The 16,659-nt window shown below is 54.4% G+C and overlaps 5 protein-coding genes across 5 annotated transcripts; 1 reads left to right on the top strand and 4 right to left on the bottom strand.

Moving 5' to 3' along the window:
* Positions 1–1,753: 1,753 nt before the first annotated feature.
* Positions 1,754–2,290, bottom strand: BZA05DRAFT_444946 (uncharacterized protein; the record flags this gene model as incomplete). The annotated part of the gene is made up of 1 exon (XM_051486961.1): positions 1,754–2,290. The coding sequence occupies one exon, from the start codon at positions 2,288–2,290 to the stop codon at positions 1,754–1,756; it is 537 nt and encodes a 178-aa protein (XP_051339287.1).
* Positions 2,291–6,372: 4,082 nt separating this feature from the next.
* On the top strand, positions 6,373–6,845 carry BZA05DRAFT_418683 (uncharacterized protein; the record flags this gene model as incomplete). The annotated part of the gene is made up of 2 exons (XM_051485535.1): positions 6,373–6,510; positions 6,630–6,845. The coding sequence occupies 2 exons, from the start codon at positions 6,373–6,375 to the stop codon at positions 6,843–6,845; spliced, it is 354 nt and encodes a 117-aa protein (XP_051339288.1).
* Positions 6,846–8,089: 1,244 nt separating this feature from the next.
* BZA05DRAFT_373452 (muts domain V-domain-containing protein) lies at positions 8,090–11,410 on the bottom strand. The gene is made up of 8 exons (XM_051481725.1): positions 11,052–11,410; positions 10,534–10,966; positions 10,363–10,475; positions 9,980–10,314; positions 9,519–9,927; positions 9,370–9,466; positions 8,940–9,318; positions 8,090–8,886 (listed from the first exon to the last, which is right to left on the bottom strand). The coding sequence occupies exons 1-8, from the start codon at positions 11,356–11,358 to the stop codon at positions 8,242–8,244; spliced, it is 2,718 nt and encodes a 905-aa protein (XP_051339289.1). The 5' UTR covers positions 11,359–11,410; the 3' UTR covers positions 8,090–8,241.
* A 968-nt stretch (positions 11,411–12,378) lies between these two features.
* BZA05DRAFT_452675 (uncharacterized protein) lies at positions 12,379–12,992 on the bottom strand (the record flags this gene model as incomplete). The annotated part of the gene is made up of 1 exon (XM_051487475.1): positions 12,379–12,992. A coding segment is annotated over one exon (441 nt), but the record flags the coding sequence as incomplete, so codon positions are not given.
* A 1,007-nt stretch (positions 12,993–13,999) lies between these two features.
* On the bottom strand, positions 14,000–15,438 carry BZA05DRAFT_452679 (uncharacterized protein; the record flags this gene model as incomplete). Its single annotated transcript, XM_051487476.1, has 4 exons — positions 14,000–14,626; positions 14,685–14,775; positions 14,849–14,999; positions 15,103–15,438. 4 exons carry the CDS (start codon positions 15,436–15,438, stop codon positions 14,290–14,292), a joined length of 915 nt encoding a protein of 304 aa, XP_051339291.1. The 3' UTR covers positions 14,000–14,289.
* Between the last annotated feature and the right edge of the window lie 1,221 nt (positions 15,439–16,659).

The following is a 16,659-nucleotide window of genomic DNA, read 5'->3' on the forward strand; positions in this document are numbered from 1 at the left end:
CAGACGGCAGCAACGCCGACAGACGGCAGCAACGCCGACAGACGGCAGCAACGCCGACAGACGGCAGGAATGCTGACAGACGATGTATCAGCGCGGGTCGTCATCGGCCAGCCTCGTATTCGGCACATCACATATCAACGGCATGCTATCGTGACGAATGGGATTGAGAGCTTCTCTACAATAAATATACCGACATATACCGTATCATCTCGGAAAACAGTCCGCTTCTTGAGGATGATTAGCGACGTTACACGCAGGCTTCGGGAGGCTTGACGCCACTGAAATCAAGGTTTGCTTTTTCTATTGCTGCGGGAAAGAAGACCTCTATGTATCCCTTCTGGATAGTAACCATCACCTCCATTACCGACTCTTTCTATACCCGGTTCCACCCGCACTGCCTGTGTGCGGACTACAGCACATCCGGGCCTCGTATTTGAGGGTTGCTGCTGACAAGAAGTGGGCTGCTGTTTCGCTACATACCGAGGGAGCGCGGAGGCAGAGGGCTTGGGACCGTTGGCGGGCGCCGGAGTGAGAAGACCTTATCAAGACCTGGTGAGACCTGATCCAGATCGCTGCGGTCATCCAAACGTTTACCTGTCTCTGTTATCACTACTTCTGTTTTCCTGTCGTTGTTCTCAGTTCATCATCCGTCTTCACTATTTCTCTCTTCATCAGTCTTCATCAGTTCATCAGTTCAGCAGTTCAGCAGTTCATCACCTTGTATCAGTATCGATATTTTACGTTTTCTGTGAAGTATTCTGTTCCACTGCTCTTTTCTAAATTGATCAATTCCTCTTCTCTATAACCAGGGCCCTCAATACCCAGCTGCGATGCTAGCTAGACCCATACCTCGTCCGTGCGGGCCTCAAGCCACTCCCGCGTTAGCCTCAAGCCACTCCCGCGCTAGCCTCCTCACGCCACTCCCGCGCCAGCCTCAAGCCACTCCCGCCGGTACCAAGCGTAAGGAGGACTGGCCATGTATGAGAATACATATCTAGGCTTAGCGGGGGGGCGAGGGGATATTTGTTTTCACTGTCGCTACACTTGGTACTAATCCCATGGTATCTCTGTGCACCTTGAAAGGATCCGCTGCCAGAGGTGATGAAAAGCGGTGGATAGTATGTTGCATTGTCTAACGTCTAACGGGCAGAACGGTAATGAGGCTGGAGAGATTGTACGAGAGATGCATAAGGAACCTCAGTGTGTCGAGGAAGGGGCCGTGCGCCGCATACGGCTATGTAAGCAACAGCGGGTGATGCAAACAACAAGATCGTCGATATTCTCATTCCCGTGATTCTCACTGCTATCCACGATCTTGGGGATACGGCGATGCGGGGTGTGCATGGCATGGCCGACAACGTAAAGTGCTGGCTCCCGAAACCAACTCCTACCTATCCCTCGTGGAACCCTCCCACCGTGCGAAACCAACACCGTAACCGCGTATGGATGTGCCAACGAGCAGTCGAAATCCTCGGTTTTGTAATTTCATTCGTGAGTATAGCTATTCGGGTAGCTACTACTGTGCGTATGTGCTGTATCGTGAGTGCGTGAGATGTTGGAAGCGAGATGACTCGGGGACTGTCGTGATTATTGCATGGGTGAGGCTCTGTCTGCCCTACGTAAAAGGCTCACGACAAATGCGGCGAGTCACGAAAGAACGAAATGTAAAGCGCCAGTAGTTTTTTATTTTCCCACCGTCACTCCTCCACCCCTTTTATTGCCGCCATCCTGCCAGCTTTTCATCCCCGACCATCTAATAAACGATTACCGTGAGCGCCGTCATTCCGCCAGGAAACTCAAACTTGCCGCCAGCACGTCCAATCTGGTCGTTACCGCACTCGAAGCGGATCTTCCAGGCCGCCCAGTGGATCCACTTGCAGCTCATGTCGAGCAAGTGCATGCCGCAGATGCCGACCTGGCCTCCCTTGTACTTGCCGAGCGTCGAGCACTTAGACCCCGCGGAGTTCTTCTGCACGCACTTGGCGGCCGCCGAGTTGGACACACGCGCAATCGCTTGGCCGATCTCGAAGTACGTCGGCGACGCGTGAGACGTCTCGCAAGTCAGATGGCCGTCCTCCGGAACCATGTTGTCGGGCGACTCCAGCGTGTTGTTGGTGGGCGGGAGCATGGTCGGCATCGCCGGGTGCGAGCTGGCCTTGAAGAGGAACTCGGGCTCGAGCTCGGCGAGCGAGGTGGTGCCAGTCGAGCTGTGGTCCGCAGCTGGGGCTCCGTAGACGAGTCCGACGGTTGCGACCATCGCGATAAGCTGGAAAATGTTGGAGACGCGCATAATGTTGTATGGATATAAGTCGGTTGGAAGTAAGTCGGGTGGAGGAGGAAGTTGGGTGGAGGAGGAGGTTGGGTGGAGGAGGAAGTTGGGTGGAGGAGGTTGGGTGGAGGAGGAGGTTGGGTGGGGGATAAGATTTTGTTCGAGTCCGTGGGGTGGAGGTGAAAGGGAAGCAAAAGGAAGTAGCGGAGCGAGGGGTTTTGAGGGCAAACTGAAGCCTTTTGCTGCTCTGGTTAGTGTGGAAATGTGATATCGAGTGAGCGACAGTGAACCCCTGGTTTTCATTCTATGTACCCCGCTAATAAAGAAAGCAGTTAACACAAACAAACCCTCATATGTTTAGTCACTCTTCTTACTATTTGTTCAACCGTTGTCACCTGGAAAAGTTCTAGGTCATTCGTTGTTAGTACAACACTTCCAGAGAGTGAAACTACTCCTGCGACGGCACTGTTTTTGTTGGCATTCTCCAAGCTATGTGCATGGCGAGTTTGTAATTGACGGCTGTTTAGATGGCTGACACAGAGCAAAGTAGGAGTTTGACGATACAAACCAATCCCGACATATGTCAGATCACTGCGCGATCACTCGACACGGATTTGATGGTCAACGTTCGTCCAACCAGCACTCGACGCCAGTCAAGCTACACACATCTAGGTCAGCATCAAGCATGATTTCGATGCCGACTGATCATGTTCAACTTGCAATATTCTCAATGTGTCTGCACACATGTCACATTGCAACATTTCTACCACCGCCCGGAGGTGGCCAAACACTATACGTCACTCGTCCACGGGATTGGTGCCCTCAAATTGTGGATGAGATCCAGCATAAGTAGCATATAAACGCAGCTTTCTTTGCGTCAAGAACCTCCAAACCAAGATCTTCTCCATTGGTGATCCAATGGCTACATAACTGATCATACTATAGATATCAACGACATGAATGCGCCCCCACCCCTCTCCCGCACCCCCGCGCGCGCTCACAACACCCCCTCCAACGGATCCGCCCTAAGCATCGCCCTCTTCCTGGTCCACACCGTCTTCCCATGCGCTAGCACTAGACCTCTACGCTCATACGCGCGCCTCACGCGCTTATGTCTGTTGCGCAGACCCGGCGTAGCGAGCATGACAAACACTCGCGGGTTTATCACGAGGTCGACGTATATAAGCACCGCGGCGGGACTGCAGGTGCCCACGTGCGCCCACGCGACGTAGTGCGGGAAGTCCCTGTGCCGGTCGTCGGGGATGGGCTGGTTAGACGAGTGGTGGGGCATGCGGCTGCGAGAGATGGAAGTTAGTGATCGCGGGACGGGACTGGTAGTGGAATGGAATAGAAGGAAGGGAAAGGGGACAAACATCACCACAAGCCGCTGGACGACGGTGCCAAGGTACCGGTTGAGCTTGTCGATGGCACTCCGCAGAATGTTCCCGCCGGGATTGGTGGCGGTTCGGCTCCTCCGCGTGTATTTAAGGTCCTTCCTCCGCGCGCCGGTGGAGAAGGTGATCTTTGCTGGCTCGGGACACGCGCCGGTGGAGGAGGTAGGATCCGGGATTGGATGGGGATGGGACATCGTGCTGCAGTGTGGAAGGTGGAAACTGCGGAGGAGCGGTGGGGACGGATGGCTGAGACTTTCTTATCTATTATACCGGGCTGGCCGCTGGCGAACTACAAAAGGGCAGTGGACTGTGGAATGTGCAGGAGATGGATTATTGTTCCGAGATGCTGGCTCTGCAGAAGCTGTTAGGAACGATCGTGAAGGAGCTGGCTTTCGGTGGAGACTTATATGCTTAATTTCACAGCCCGGCGACGCCTCAGGTAGAAGTGAAGACGAATGATGAATCATTGAAGGCTCGGGACAGGTGAAAACGCATGGGCGGATACGCATTATCGTGGTTCGTGAAGCAGATTGGAAGACGAGCTGGCTGCATCCAGTCTCTGGAAGTCCGGCCTGGTTTTGAGGGTGACATTATGTGAAACAGTCTTCAAGCTGAACGCTCGTCTTGAGCCGGACTACAATCAGGCCTTTGCGCTGGCCAACATGACTCAGTGGCTGAGCGCCACATCAAGTGAAACCTTATGTACCTTGAGGTTGAATACTCTGTCTTCACGCAGATTTGTAGCAGATATCTGCACGGACCGACATGGCGATATCGCAGATGCGGCATTGTTTTAGCGAAGTTGCAGGGGTTACGTTCGGCAAGATGTTGCGGTGTTGTGTGAGTTCGGAAAATGCTAGCTCCGCCGGTGTTTAGCAACCACAAGGACGAACAGGTGACGACCTGGGCCCGAAGTTGATCAGCATGAATGAGTCCGCACTTCAACACATCACCGCTGACATTAATGCTAAAACTCTTGAAGCGAGGGTATCATAGCAGCACGCATTGTCAGGTGCAAGGACGTTAAAAACAGTCTATGAGTGATATTTCGTGACATTTCTACCATCTGGATCATATGTAGCAGTATCCATTGCCAAGCGGGGCTAGTGGTTGACGACGGTCGAACACGTAGCTAGTGGCAGTACTGCGGCTAGAGATGTCGCCAATGCTGTAGCTGGTCCTTTTCACCGACTAATGGGTTATCACAATCGGATTCTGAATCCAAGCTGTTGTGAGATCGTCACTGCCCATGGCTCCTTGGTTCTCAGGCGGCTCGTCACAGGGGATCACTCTACTCGCGAGTGACATCGCATGCCTGGACAGAAGCCACAAACCTCAAGAGAAGTCAACAGAAAGCCTTGTGGGCGAAGGTCGGGAAGGAGACGGAGAGAAGAAAGAGAGGTGGTCGATAGCGGAGTTGTTCGCCGACGAGCGGTGCAGCGAGGCAATCCTAAAGTTTCAGGGAACGACGGATGTGGGAAGGAAAGCTCCACCAGACCTGGAGGAGGAGGGTGAGGAGGAGGCAACTTGCAAGCATCGCATCGGAAGCAGAGCAAGAGTTCCCAGCAAGATACTGTGTCTGCGGCTGACCAGAGTAGGCAGGGAAGGAGTGCGACGGTTCGCCATAGTCAAGATAGGCTGCATGCGAAATAAAACAGGAAGATCTCTCTCTCTCTCTCTCCACAAGCCTTAAACAGACCCCAGATCCGAGGGCACTGAAGCACAGAGGCCGAGGGGCCCTCCAGGCAACATTAAAAATAAAAAAATAAGTAAAAATTCAAGACAAATTCAAGAAAGGTAGAGAGCGGTCGAACGAGAAAGGAACTCCTGTGGAAATGGCGGAGGTCCAGTCAACCTCGCTAGACCGATGCGGTGACGTTAGCACAATCGACCGACACAACACCACCCAAACGAACAGGAACGATCAAAACAAAGCAAAAGTGTGCAGGCAAAACAAGCAATGCTCAACAGAGTCGCACCCGGGTCCACACTGCAAAAAGTCCGTCCAAAGTTCGCAGCCAAGGATCGAAAACCGTCGACAAGACGTCAGTTCCAGCTGCGTCCCACAGCACCTTTTCAAAAATTTCCCCAAATGGAAAAGTCAGAAAAAGATATTATGGTCAGACGCCTGACAGAAGGCAATGAGGGGCAAAGACCGCTTCAAAATCCGTGGGAGGCGAGAGGAGGAGGAGGCGAGAGGAGGAGGAGGCGAGAGGAGGAGGAGGTGAGAGGAGGAGGAGGATGATGAGGTCGAGGAGCCGGGGTCACACCCGCTGTTGCTTCCCACACTTTCTTTCATGGAATCTCCTGTTGTAGAGGCAGGTGGCGAGGCGGGGCGAGAAGGGAACTTTTCTTTCGTAGCTTTATTTCTTTGGCGAGCTCATCAGAGCTCATGTAGGTCGCATGCAATTAATGAATAAACAAAAAAAAAAAAAACAACCCTCACCTCTCAACGGCGATTCAGTTCCAAGCACCTCGTGAGGCTTCGCTTCTCTTCTCTTCCCTCAAGTCCTCGCTTTCTCTCTCCCTCCCTTCTCTCTCTCTTCCCTCCCCTCCCTTCTATTTAAGAACGCTTCCCTCTCCCCTTCTTCTTCCCTCCCTTCTTCCTCCATTCCCTTCCTCCCACATTATCAACCACACAGTCAATCCATCTCTTTCATCTCACGATCCACCAAACTCGCAAACACAAACCATCGAACGACAAAAACCATGGGGGCTACAATTAGCACCCCACCTGCCCCCTCCCTGCCTTCTTCCTCCCCCTTCTTCCTCCATCTCCTTCCTCCTACACCATCAATCACATCATTCACTCACCACTACACCCACCGCCACACCCACCGCTACAGAGTTTTAATTAAAAACAAACGAGACACAGTTTACCATCAACGAAGCTGCAACTCAAAACAACTGAACACCGGCAACAATGGGTTTGACAATTAACCCCCCACCTCCACCCTTTGAATGAGATTCCCGAGGAGGAAATTCCCGCCGAGGAGGCCGCCTACGCGGACTACCTCCAGATTGTGGCCTTAACGGCCTTGTATCTCCTCGCAATCTCCGAGGAGAAGGACGGAGCCGCCGCTGAAGCCGACGCCGCCGACGAGCAGCAGATGGAGATCGACGAAGAGGACACTGAGGGGGACGAGATAGACATTGACGAGGACGAAGATGAGGGATATTAGAAAGGCAGAGAGGAGGGTTTAGATGAGGAGGAGCTTTAAGGCTCAGGGTGCTGGGTTTCTTTTCTTTTTCAGTTTTATCGCGAATATATTTTTCTTTTCTTTTCCAGTTTTATCGCGAATATGTAACTGCATCCCCAAATTCCAATGACTTTGCATCATTTCGAGCTCGTCGCGACGCATCTCAGCCCCAGGTAGGTACCAGATTCCTACGAGTAGTACCTAGCACGTACCATACAGTGCTGGTTCCCCATTACATACCTACTGTACGGGGATAAGAAGTCGCGGAAACTTCAAACGGGTGTGAGGCTGAATCGCTTGAGATCGAAGATTTACGGAAGTTCGCGATAGTCTAGTCTAGCTGCTTTGCGGAAGTGTTTGATCAGATTCCGGCCGAGTGGTACTAGGGACGAAGTATCGGCATACATGGCGGTGGAGGTGCAGGCAGGCCCATGGGTCCGCCAGCCACGCCGGCGAGAGAGAGAGATCTTCCTGTTTTATTTCGAATGCAGCCTATCTAGACTATGGCGAACCCACGGAATCCGTTTCCTGCCCGCCCTGGCCAGTCGAGGCGAAAGCTCCGGTACCGACCAGTCCGATGCGGCGCCCACTTCCCCTACCCCTCCACCTCGGGCCGACACAAGCAAAACTCAGAATGTAGATTGACAGTAAGGACCGGTATGGGCCTACATGCCCACTCCTCATGCTGCCCCTCGCCTCTCTCCCCCGTCTTCCGCTTCCGCTCCACAACCTATCACGGCGTATCGTCCTCCCCGACTTCCTCGCAGCGACCGCAGACACAGTACTCTGCCTGCTGGGCACTCTTGCTCTGCCCCCGATGCGATGCTCTCCTTCTCTTCCTCCTCCTTTTCCTCCTAGGCTCCTCCTCCAGGTCTGCTGCTGCTTTCCTCCCCACATCCGTCGTTAGCAAAAGATCATTGCGGTGGTAAGGTTTAGCGAAGCACACCGACCAGCCGCTAAACCGGAAGACCACCGGTAGAGTCGACGGGAATGGTGTGAGATGTGTGAGATGGGTAGATGATCTGGAGACTGGAGACGAGCGGAATAATGGAGGCGGAATAGGTTGTGTATGGATGTATCATGGCAATAGCTTCGACTCATTTTCATCATAAACTCCTAATAAACAGGCTCCTTCACCGGCAGCTCGTGCGGCAGAGCTAATTTCAAAACTGAAAGTGTGGCGGTGTAAACATTTTACGAAAAACATCACATACGATAACGGTACTCGCTAGAGAGGTTTGAGTTCGGAAAGCAGAAGACAGCACCGATACGGAGGCGCAATTCTTGGTGAAGTCAATTGTGCAGTCAATTGTACCCAGTAAATCACGAGCTCAACGAAAATCACCGCAACCCTCCGATGCTCCACTTCCCACACGCACTAGTCGTCGGCCATTACTCCCTGCAAAACCCTCTCCAACTTCGCCCTGACACTTTCCCCTCCACTCGCACCCCCGCCGTCTCCACCCCCATCCCCCTCTTCCTCCTCGACATCAAACTCCTCTACAAACCTCCTCGCCGCGGCCTCAGCGACCTCCAACTCCCCCACCTCGCCCTCACTCAGCTGTACACAAGCGGAGACCAAGTCCTCACCCCTAGCCGCAAGCTGTATAATATCAATCGCGCGATCGACCGTCTCTTTATCGATGCCATTGAGCGTCGCACACACGGTCCCCAGGGAATCCAGTGTCCTCCCCGGCTTCAGCACGTACAGATACGTCACCTGGTCCTCTACCTCTTCCGCGTCACTATCGATGGCGACGCTCATCTGGCCGCACCAGAGGTGGGCATGCGACAGGAGGAACGAGGACTCGAAGAGCTCGTGGTAGTGAGTTGAAGCGGCGACTTTGGGGCGCTGTGCGGAGGGGAGGTTCAACAGGTGCTCGAATACGGCGCACGCGAGACCCGCGCCGTCGGAGGCCGTCGTGCCTTTGCCGAATTCGTCGATTATCAACAGGCTCCGGCTGGTCGCGAGGCGGAAGGATAGCGCGATCTGCTGCAGGTCGATCATGAAGGCGCTTTGTAGCTGGTCTATTTTAGAAATTTGCGGAGGTAAGGCAAATGAGAGGAGATACGTACTCGCGAGACACTCTCCCGCGTCTGGATACGCGTCAGGATCTTGTCCGTGATACCGATGATGGCGCTCTCTGCGGGAACGAAGCTGCCAATGTGTGCCATGTAGGTTATGAGTGCTATCTGCTTCAGGTAGACGCTTTTGCCAGAGAAATTCGGACCGGTAAGAAGGATCATGCTCGGCTCGTCGGATTCCCCGCTGGTCTCAGTGTCCGTTTCCGCGGTATCCCTTCCGCCAACCAGGTAACAATCGTTCGGAACATAAGAAGCAACGCATAGTTCTTGTAGAGGATGTCGGCCCTGCTTTATCTCCACGATGTTTTCCTCGGTGATTGTTGGGCATATGTACTTGTATTTGGCGGCACTTTCCGCAAGGGACATAAGACTGATATCTGTCAATGCCATCTCCATCACTTTGAGTTGGGTAATAACATACCAGTCAAGCTCGGCGCACACCCTGACACACTCAATCAGCACATCTTCGCGCTCCAGAACGAGCATCTGCAGATCATAAATGAGCTCGATCTCACGATCTGATTCATCAGCAATCATTGACCTCCGAGCCCATTAGCAGGAGCATCTTACCTCCTATCATTCCCTCCACATCACCGTAGTCATTATCAAGCCCATCCATCTCCGGACTCTTGAAGTACGCGGCCCCATCCGAGCCGAACTCGTAGCGGTACCCCTCCTCCGACAACATCTCGGCAAACCCAAATGGCACCGACAAGAGGTATCCGTAGGTAGGGTACCAACCGACATTCACGTCACTCCAGATGTCCCTTGGCAGTCCCATGTTCGTTGCTACATCCACGGCCACCACCCGCAAGAAATCGGGCATGCCCGCCCACCGGTGTTTCAGATTGTCCAACGTGTCGTCGACATGCCGCTTTACGGCAACACAGTTGAAGGCGGCTGACTCCTCAAAGTCGACCGTGTCGTAGATGAGCTGGCGTACCGCGTGTAGGCTGTTGACATCGAATGTGTTCATGATCTAGGAATCTGTGAGCGAGTGATGATTATGGAGCAAGTAGTAGCAGACAAACCTTGTTGAAAATCGGAGTCCTCTGCTCGCCCACAACATCCTGAATTATGGAGCGAATATTGAGCGCTTCGGTCGTGAATGTGAGCAGCGATGCGTACTCGCCGCCTCTCTGGCCGCTCCCCTTGCCTCTCTTCAACTGTCCCAAAATCTTGGGAATGTTTTTGACCATCTTCAAACTCTTCTCAAGGGTTTTGAGAACATCCGAATTATCGTCTCGCAAAAGAATCGCCACGCCGGCTTGTCGTTCTCTGATCACGTCGATCGACAAGGATGGACGGAGGAACCATTGCTTCAGTAATCTCTGTCCCATCGGCGACCGGGTCGAGTTGATGATTCCTTCCAATCGTCAGTCGCGAGTAGTCTCCTGCCATGGAGATGGCATACCGAATAGTGAAAGGCCCTCTTTCCCTCGACCTCCCTTGCCCTGCATGTGAAAATTCGGGTGGGATTCATTCTCGAATATCTGCAGACTGCAAATCGTGTCCGCGTTGACGAACCTAGCTCACCTGTCATTAGCGCTCCCGAGACACGGCCATGACTCGCAGTACAACTCACATAACATCCGCCAACGAGAACAACTCGATACTGCGAATATGCAGCCCATCTCCACCATCACTGCCCTCCTCATTCGCCTTCCTCCTCTTGAGGTACGAGAGCACAGCTCCGGCACATCCGACACTAATCTTGCTATTCAGATCGATCCACGACGCCAGCTTCAACAGCTTTCCCTTCGACTGGCCCTGCGCGGAAACATCGTGGTGGTCGGTGGGAACAATTATCTCCGGCCCGTATTCCTGGCCGATATGCAGCGCCACCAACTTTCGCCGCCCACCGTCGTACGCGAACTCGCCGGCGGCACGGACTAGCACCCGGTATGGCTTCTCGGGCTCTTCCTCGTCGCCGTCTTCGCCCGTGGCGAGAGGCGCACGCTCAATGTCGTCCATGCGCGAGGAGAGGAGGAGGACGGTCGGGTTGACTTGGAATTTCACTATTTGCGGCCGCCGTCGTCGTCAGCTACGGTACCATCTACCCACCCATCCACCCACCCACCCACAGATCGAGAGTCAACGTACGAGCATCAAAGCAGTCCGCCGACGGCAATTCCACATCCTCCATGAAACTCAGGGTCTCATCGGCAGCGGTATAATACGCGCACCCCATTTTCGAGCCTCGCTGGTCGACCGCCATGATGATGTGGTCAGAGCCGTCATCGCTGTCGCTGTCATTTTCGTCGTCGTCGGTCGTAGGGACGAGAGCGGTGCTGCCGCTGCGGTCGAGTGTCGCCCTGTTGCTTCCGCCCGTGCTCCCGCCCGTGCTGCTGGCCGCCCGCGAAAGCGAGCGGGAGTGGTCGAACCAGACGGAGTCTTCGCGGTAGGACATGGTGATGAGATGGCGATGGGTGTGGGCGGGCGAGAGGTGGAATAATAGGCGGGGCATGGTTGCAATATGCGAGATCGGCTCGATCAGGATATGAGTTCTGGAAATGGCCACGAGCATGGATGGATTGCTTGAATTGACTGAGCAGCCGACAAGAAGACTTAAGGCAATGGAATAAAATGAGAGCTGAGCGCCTCTATGGAAGAGAAGATTGGTTTGCTGATTTCATTCCGCCCACAATGCTATGGAGCTTGATTCGATTGGGCTCGCTGAGTCATCGCCTCGGTACTCCCCAATATTGCTAACGAATACCATGCCATATACACTCTGTTACAACAAACCGCTCTCCATCAGTATCGTAAGGTTCACCTTTCACCGACATTGCAGGACGGCCTGATACTTACTTAGCCCCACCTAGCACCTTCTCCGGCCCAAACGCATCCGGCACGGAATAAACGTCCAATCTCCTTCTCCTCCCCAGCTCAGCCACCGAGACCAGTCGTCCGTGGGGACGCCGGGAACCTCGAGTGAATGCCCCCATGATGGAATGAGTACTGACTCTACTCCATCACTCGTGCCGAAGACATAGATATCGTCGCGCGATGCAGGCGCTCACACCCGTTTCTGCGACTCCTTATCCGTGTGTAATAGGGAGCCGGCATAGCATGTACTACTATATACTTTTTCACTAGCCCTTTCTTCCATAGCGGTCTCAGAAGAGTGCCTGGCAGAGGGCTGCTGATGTCGAGGAACTTGTAGCTTCTACGTTCCATGTAGTGCCACCGGCATCGAGAGCGGGATCGCGAGCTTGGTCTCATGTATCATACATCGAGCGCCGTAGCTACGGCTCAAAAGTATGCCCGTCGGGCGGACATTGGCATCAGCCTGTGCCCACGAAGTCTCGAAGATGTGTTCGTGAAGGACTCCCGACGTATGTATGCAGCCATCTAGTATGTCACTGGGATGCCTCGCGACGAGCTCGAAAGGATACGATATCATTGAAAATGCAGGTACATGTTCGTGATAAGAATGAAAAAGAAAAGGAAAAAGATATGCGCCATAAAACTGATAAACAAAACCCCCCGTATTCGCGATGAAAGAAAAGAAGAAAAAAAAAGATATTCACCATAAAACTGGGGAAAAAACCCCCCCATATTCGCAATAAAAATGGAAAGAAAAAAACAGCTCCCTGAGCCTTAAGACTCCCCGCCTGCACCCTCCTCTTCATCCATATCGTCCTCTCCGCCTTCCACATATCCCTCGTCTTCATCCTCGTCAATCTCCATCTCGTCCCCCTCTTCGTCCTCTTCGTCACTGTCATCGTCACTGTCATCGTCCTCCTCTTCGCCGGCGGCTTCAGCGGAGCGGGCCAGAAGATATAAGGCCATTAAGGCCACAATCTGGAGATAGTCCACATATGCAACCTCCTCCTTGGGAATCTCGTTTGGGGGGGAGGTGGGGGGTTGATGGTGAAACCCATGTTTCCCGCTGTTCGGTTGTTTTGAGTTGCGGCTTTGGTTGGTTGTAGTCATGGGTTCGGTGGTTTGATTCTGAGGTTGACAGTGTGGAGGGAGGGGATGGAGGAAGAAGGGAGGGAAGAAGGGAAGGAGGAAGAAGGTGGAGAGGGGACTCACGAGGTGGTTGGAGCTGAGGTCATGGAGCTGAATCGCTATCGAGGCCTGTTTCTTGTGCTCGTTTTTGTTCATTCGTTAATCGCATGCGGCCTATGTAGATTATGGCAACATCACCACGTTTACCGTCCTGCCCTCTAAGCCACTGTCCAACCCAACTCTCATCATCAGGGGGCCCAATCCGGCTTTGCCTGCCCCCGCGATATCGACGCTGGTGACTACTGTCAACGCACATGATCTCACTCACCTATAGAGTGATGCGGCGAGACGTGTCTGAGGACCAAGCAGGTGTGGGCAGTTACATCTTACGACAGCTTCGATTCAGAGCCCGATTGTGATGGCCCATTGGTCGGCGAGGAGGGATCAGCCATAGCAATGGCCACCTCTCTAGCCGCAGAACCGCCACTAGCGGCTGTCGCAACCTGGATCCGCGCGCACAATATTGGAGTTCTTTCTGAGCATTTCCCGTAAAATAGTTCCAACGAAGCCTCCCACCCGTCATTTGCCTCTCGCCCTACATTTGCCGCCCACTCACCACGGACACGCTGCAGAATCTGTTATCTTGGTGTTTATACACGGTGAGTGCCGCATTTCTGTGAGCCGGCTAACGCCACAATCTAAGATCTCTTAAGCGCGGCTAACGTCAATGGCTGCTGCAGCACCGCATCCACCGAATCGATCGAGCAGCCCGTGTGTACTGTACTAGTACGCACGAGAAAGAATGGGAGGAGAACTGGCGCTAGTTATGTAGAATAGCTCCCCCTGCTCCGCCACCTGCACCTCCTCCTCCTCTGACGTCGACGACAGCGAGCGAGCCTTGTGCATTCGACTGTGACAGCGCATGGTATGCGCTTCCGTTACGCTCAAGTCTAGTCCTGCCCCGCCCCCTCCCCCCCCCCCCTTCCGCCCCTCACCCCTCACCCCTCCCCCCTGTCGTAATCTACAACATTCGAAGCCACACACACACTTTGGTCCCGTGGGAACGAGTATGTTTCTGTGAGTAGTCACTCCCTGGTCAGTCAACTAGCCGTAAGGAAGATCGGTTGTGGGTGCGTCGGCTAGGGGGGCGAGAGAAGTATACGTGCAGGAGGCTGAATGAGGCTGGTGGCTGTCGAGATGTGATCGGTGTAGGTACAGCAGCACCAAAGTACTATCACATTCAGCGGAGGTGACGGGAGGTGGACTTCCAAGTCTACATGCGCCAGTCGCTCTGAGTAACGTCGGTGCAGTAGGTAGCAACATCACTAGCCATCACACATCACCAGCCGCCTTTACATACTCATTTTTAAACACATCCCCTTCCCTACACCTCCGAAAACACCAAAAACCGAACCTCGATACTCCTCCTCGGCACTGTGCCCTCTCTATGCGGCAGTGCATGCGTGAACGCGCCATGGGGGACACACTTTGCGGGCACAGCCGCATCGCTATCGAACACCTTGAACACGCAGCACTCGCCATCCGTCATGCGGCTCTGGTAGTAGAACTCAAACTTGTCCGAGTACATCGCCATGTAGTTGCGCCGCACTACCGTGCGGTCCACGAACTCCACCTCGAGGAAGTCCGCCCGGCAAGAGGTGCGTGCGTCGCACACTGTCAGGCTCACGTCTTCGACGAGCGGGGTGATGGGGCGCCAGACGCTGGGGTGAGGTGTTAGCTCGTGGGGAGGGGAGGGGAGGCGGGGCGTGGGAGACGAACGTAAATAGCCGCACCCGGTACTTCGCGATCAGCGAGTCGACGTCCTGCAGGTTCCGATGCATCCAGCCGAGGACGCCGGCGGGGCTCTGGTCTGGGATGCGAGGGTCAGTACTACCGTAGCAGCGCGAGGGAGAGAGGGATGGAGGGAGAGGTACTCTACATACCGGCATGAATCACCGGCACGGGCGGAATCACCGCCATGTAGTTGTGCACGTCGGGGTTCCCGTAGTCTTTCAGCGTCGCGTCTCGCATCTGCACGGCTTGCTCGTTAGAACGTGAGGTCTTGGTCTTGAACATTGCCCGCGCTCGCTGCTGCTAATTCCAATGTCCTCCCTGCCATCATTCCCCCATCGCTACATCTGCGTTCCCGAACGAACCTTCCGCCCGCAGCACCCGCCCCCCCTCTCCCGAGACTCACCCTAAAATCAAAAACCTCCGCCCTAACCACCTGCCCCCCCAGCAGATCCTTCAACCACCCCTCCACCACCGGAAAATACTTCTTCCTCAGCGCCTCCTCATCCCCATAATCAATCCCGCTCGGCGGCTGGAAAGGCTTGTAAACGAAGCCATGCGTATCAAGCCCGAACTCTTCCTCTCGACCGCGCACGTCGCGGATCAGCTGCGGCGGGCCGAGCGTGTACTCGATATTGGTGTACGGATACCCAGGCGGCAGCTTCTCGAACACGTAGTAGGGGATCTCGCGCGTGTAGAGGGGGAGCGAGGAGATGTATAGGAGGCGGGTGGATTCGTCCATTGTCGCTGGCGTTAAGGGATGGGAGATGGGAGAGGCGGACTGCTCTGGAATGTTGCGGATTTGCAGGGCGGCGGAGATGGTGGCGAGTGATATTCTCTGAACCGCATGAGCGGGGAGGGGGGTGCGGGCGGGGCGCCGGAACACCGATTATGCAACGGGCGAGAGGGGAACGGGGGGGGACAAGGCCCAACCCGACTGTAGGCGGATGTGCTTTAGATCATATGTCGCTGGATTACGACGGCCTAATGGTAGTTCGTGCGAGTGATCCCTGCAGCGCGTCTTCGGAGCAGTAGGTCGGAGCAGTGGAGGGGCTTGCAGGGCACCCTGCAGCTGTCAGATGCCCACTACGGTCCCGTGCCCTTCCCCGCCGTACAGATGATGGGGCTCATGGATGCTGGCTCGCGCGGGGGGTTTTACGGTGTATTGGCATGCAGCGTTTGTTGCTCAAGCCTCAATGGCAGGCGGAGAGGAGGCGAGAGGAGGAGGATGAATAGGAGCAGTAGGGCAGTGAGGTTGATGGGCCTAGCTGACCCCCGCTGTTCCTCCCCCTCCTCAGAATCGGACATGGAAACGGAGGGTGTGCGTGTACTAGCACCAGTATTGCCATGATCCCGACAGAGAGTCGCATGCAATCGATGATCGATGATTGAAGCAAAAAGAAAGTTCTACCCACCTAGTATATAGGCCAACTAGGAGCTGCAGAATTTTATGCTAGTTTACGTCTTCGACGTTTGATACGGATGTGCGTATGATACGCACTCTATATACAAGCACAGTGCGTAGCCCGCAACCCCCCCACTACCGGTATCTATTCTAACTCGCTTCTTCCGCTCTCACTCCCGCTATTCCCGTGCAAGCAAGCAGTGTTTCCAGACGCAATTCAACTTTAGGAGGCAGTCTAGGTAGTGCTTCTACGATGGCCGCCTCTACCGGCGATGCAGTGTTGACTACCCCGCCTCTCATCGTTTCCACCACCCCGCCCCACCCCCACGAGCTGGTGCGGGGCTACGTACGGCCTGCTAGCTGATCGCCGCCGTCACGAGCGATCCATGCTTATCAAACCTTCCGCAGTTGTCGCGCACACTACTGGTATATGTATAGACTACCAGAAACTGACATTCTTCTGCAGGGCGCAGGATATAAAGTCCACGCATACTCCCTGCCAGTCGATCACTGCACCGCACCGCCTGCACTTTTTGCGCCGCACAGGAAACCTCGCGA

This window comes from Tricharina praecox, assembly GCF_024521635.1.
Source record: "Tricharina praecox strain CBS 144465 chromosome Unknown BZA05scaffold_12, whole genome shotgun sequence".
NCBI classification, from domain to species: domain Eukaryota; kingdom Fungi; phylum Ascomycota; class Pezizomycetes; order Pezizales; family Pyronemataceae; genus Tricharina; species Tricharina praecox.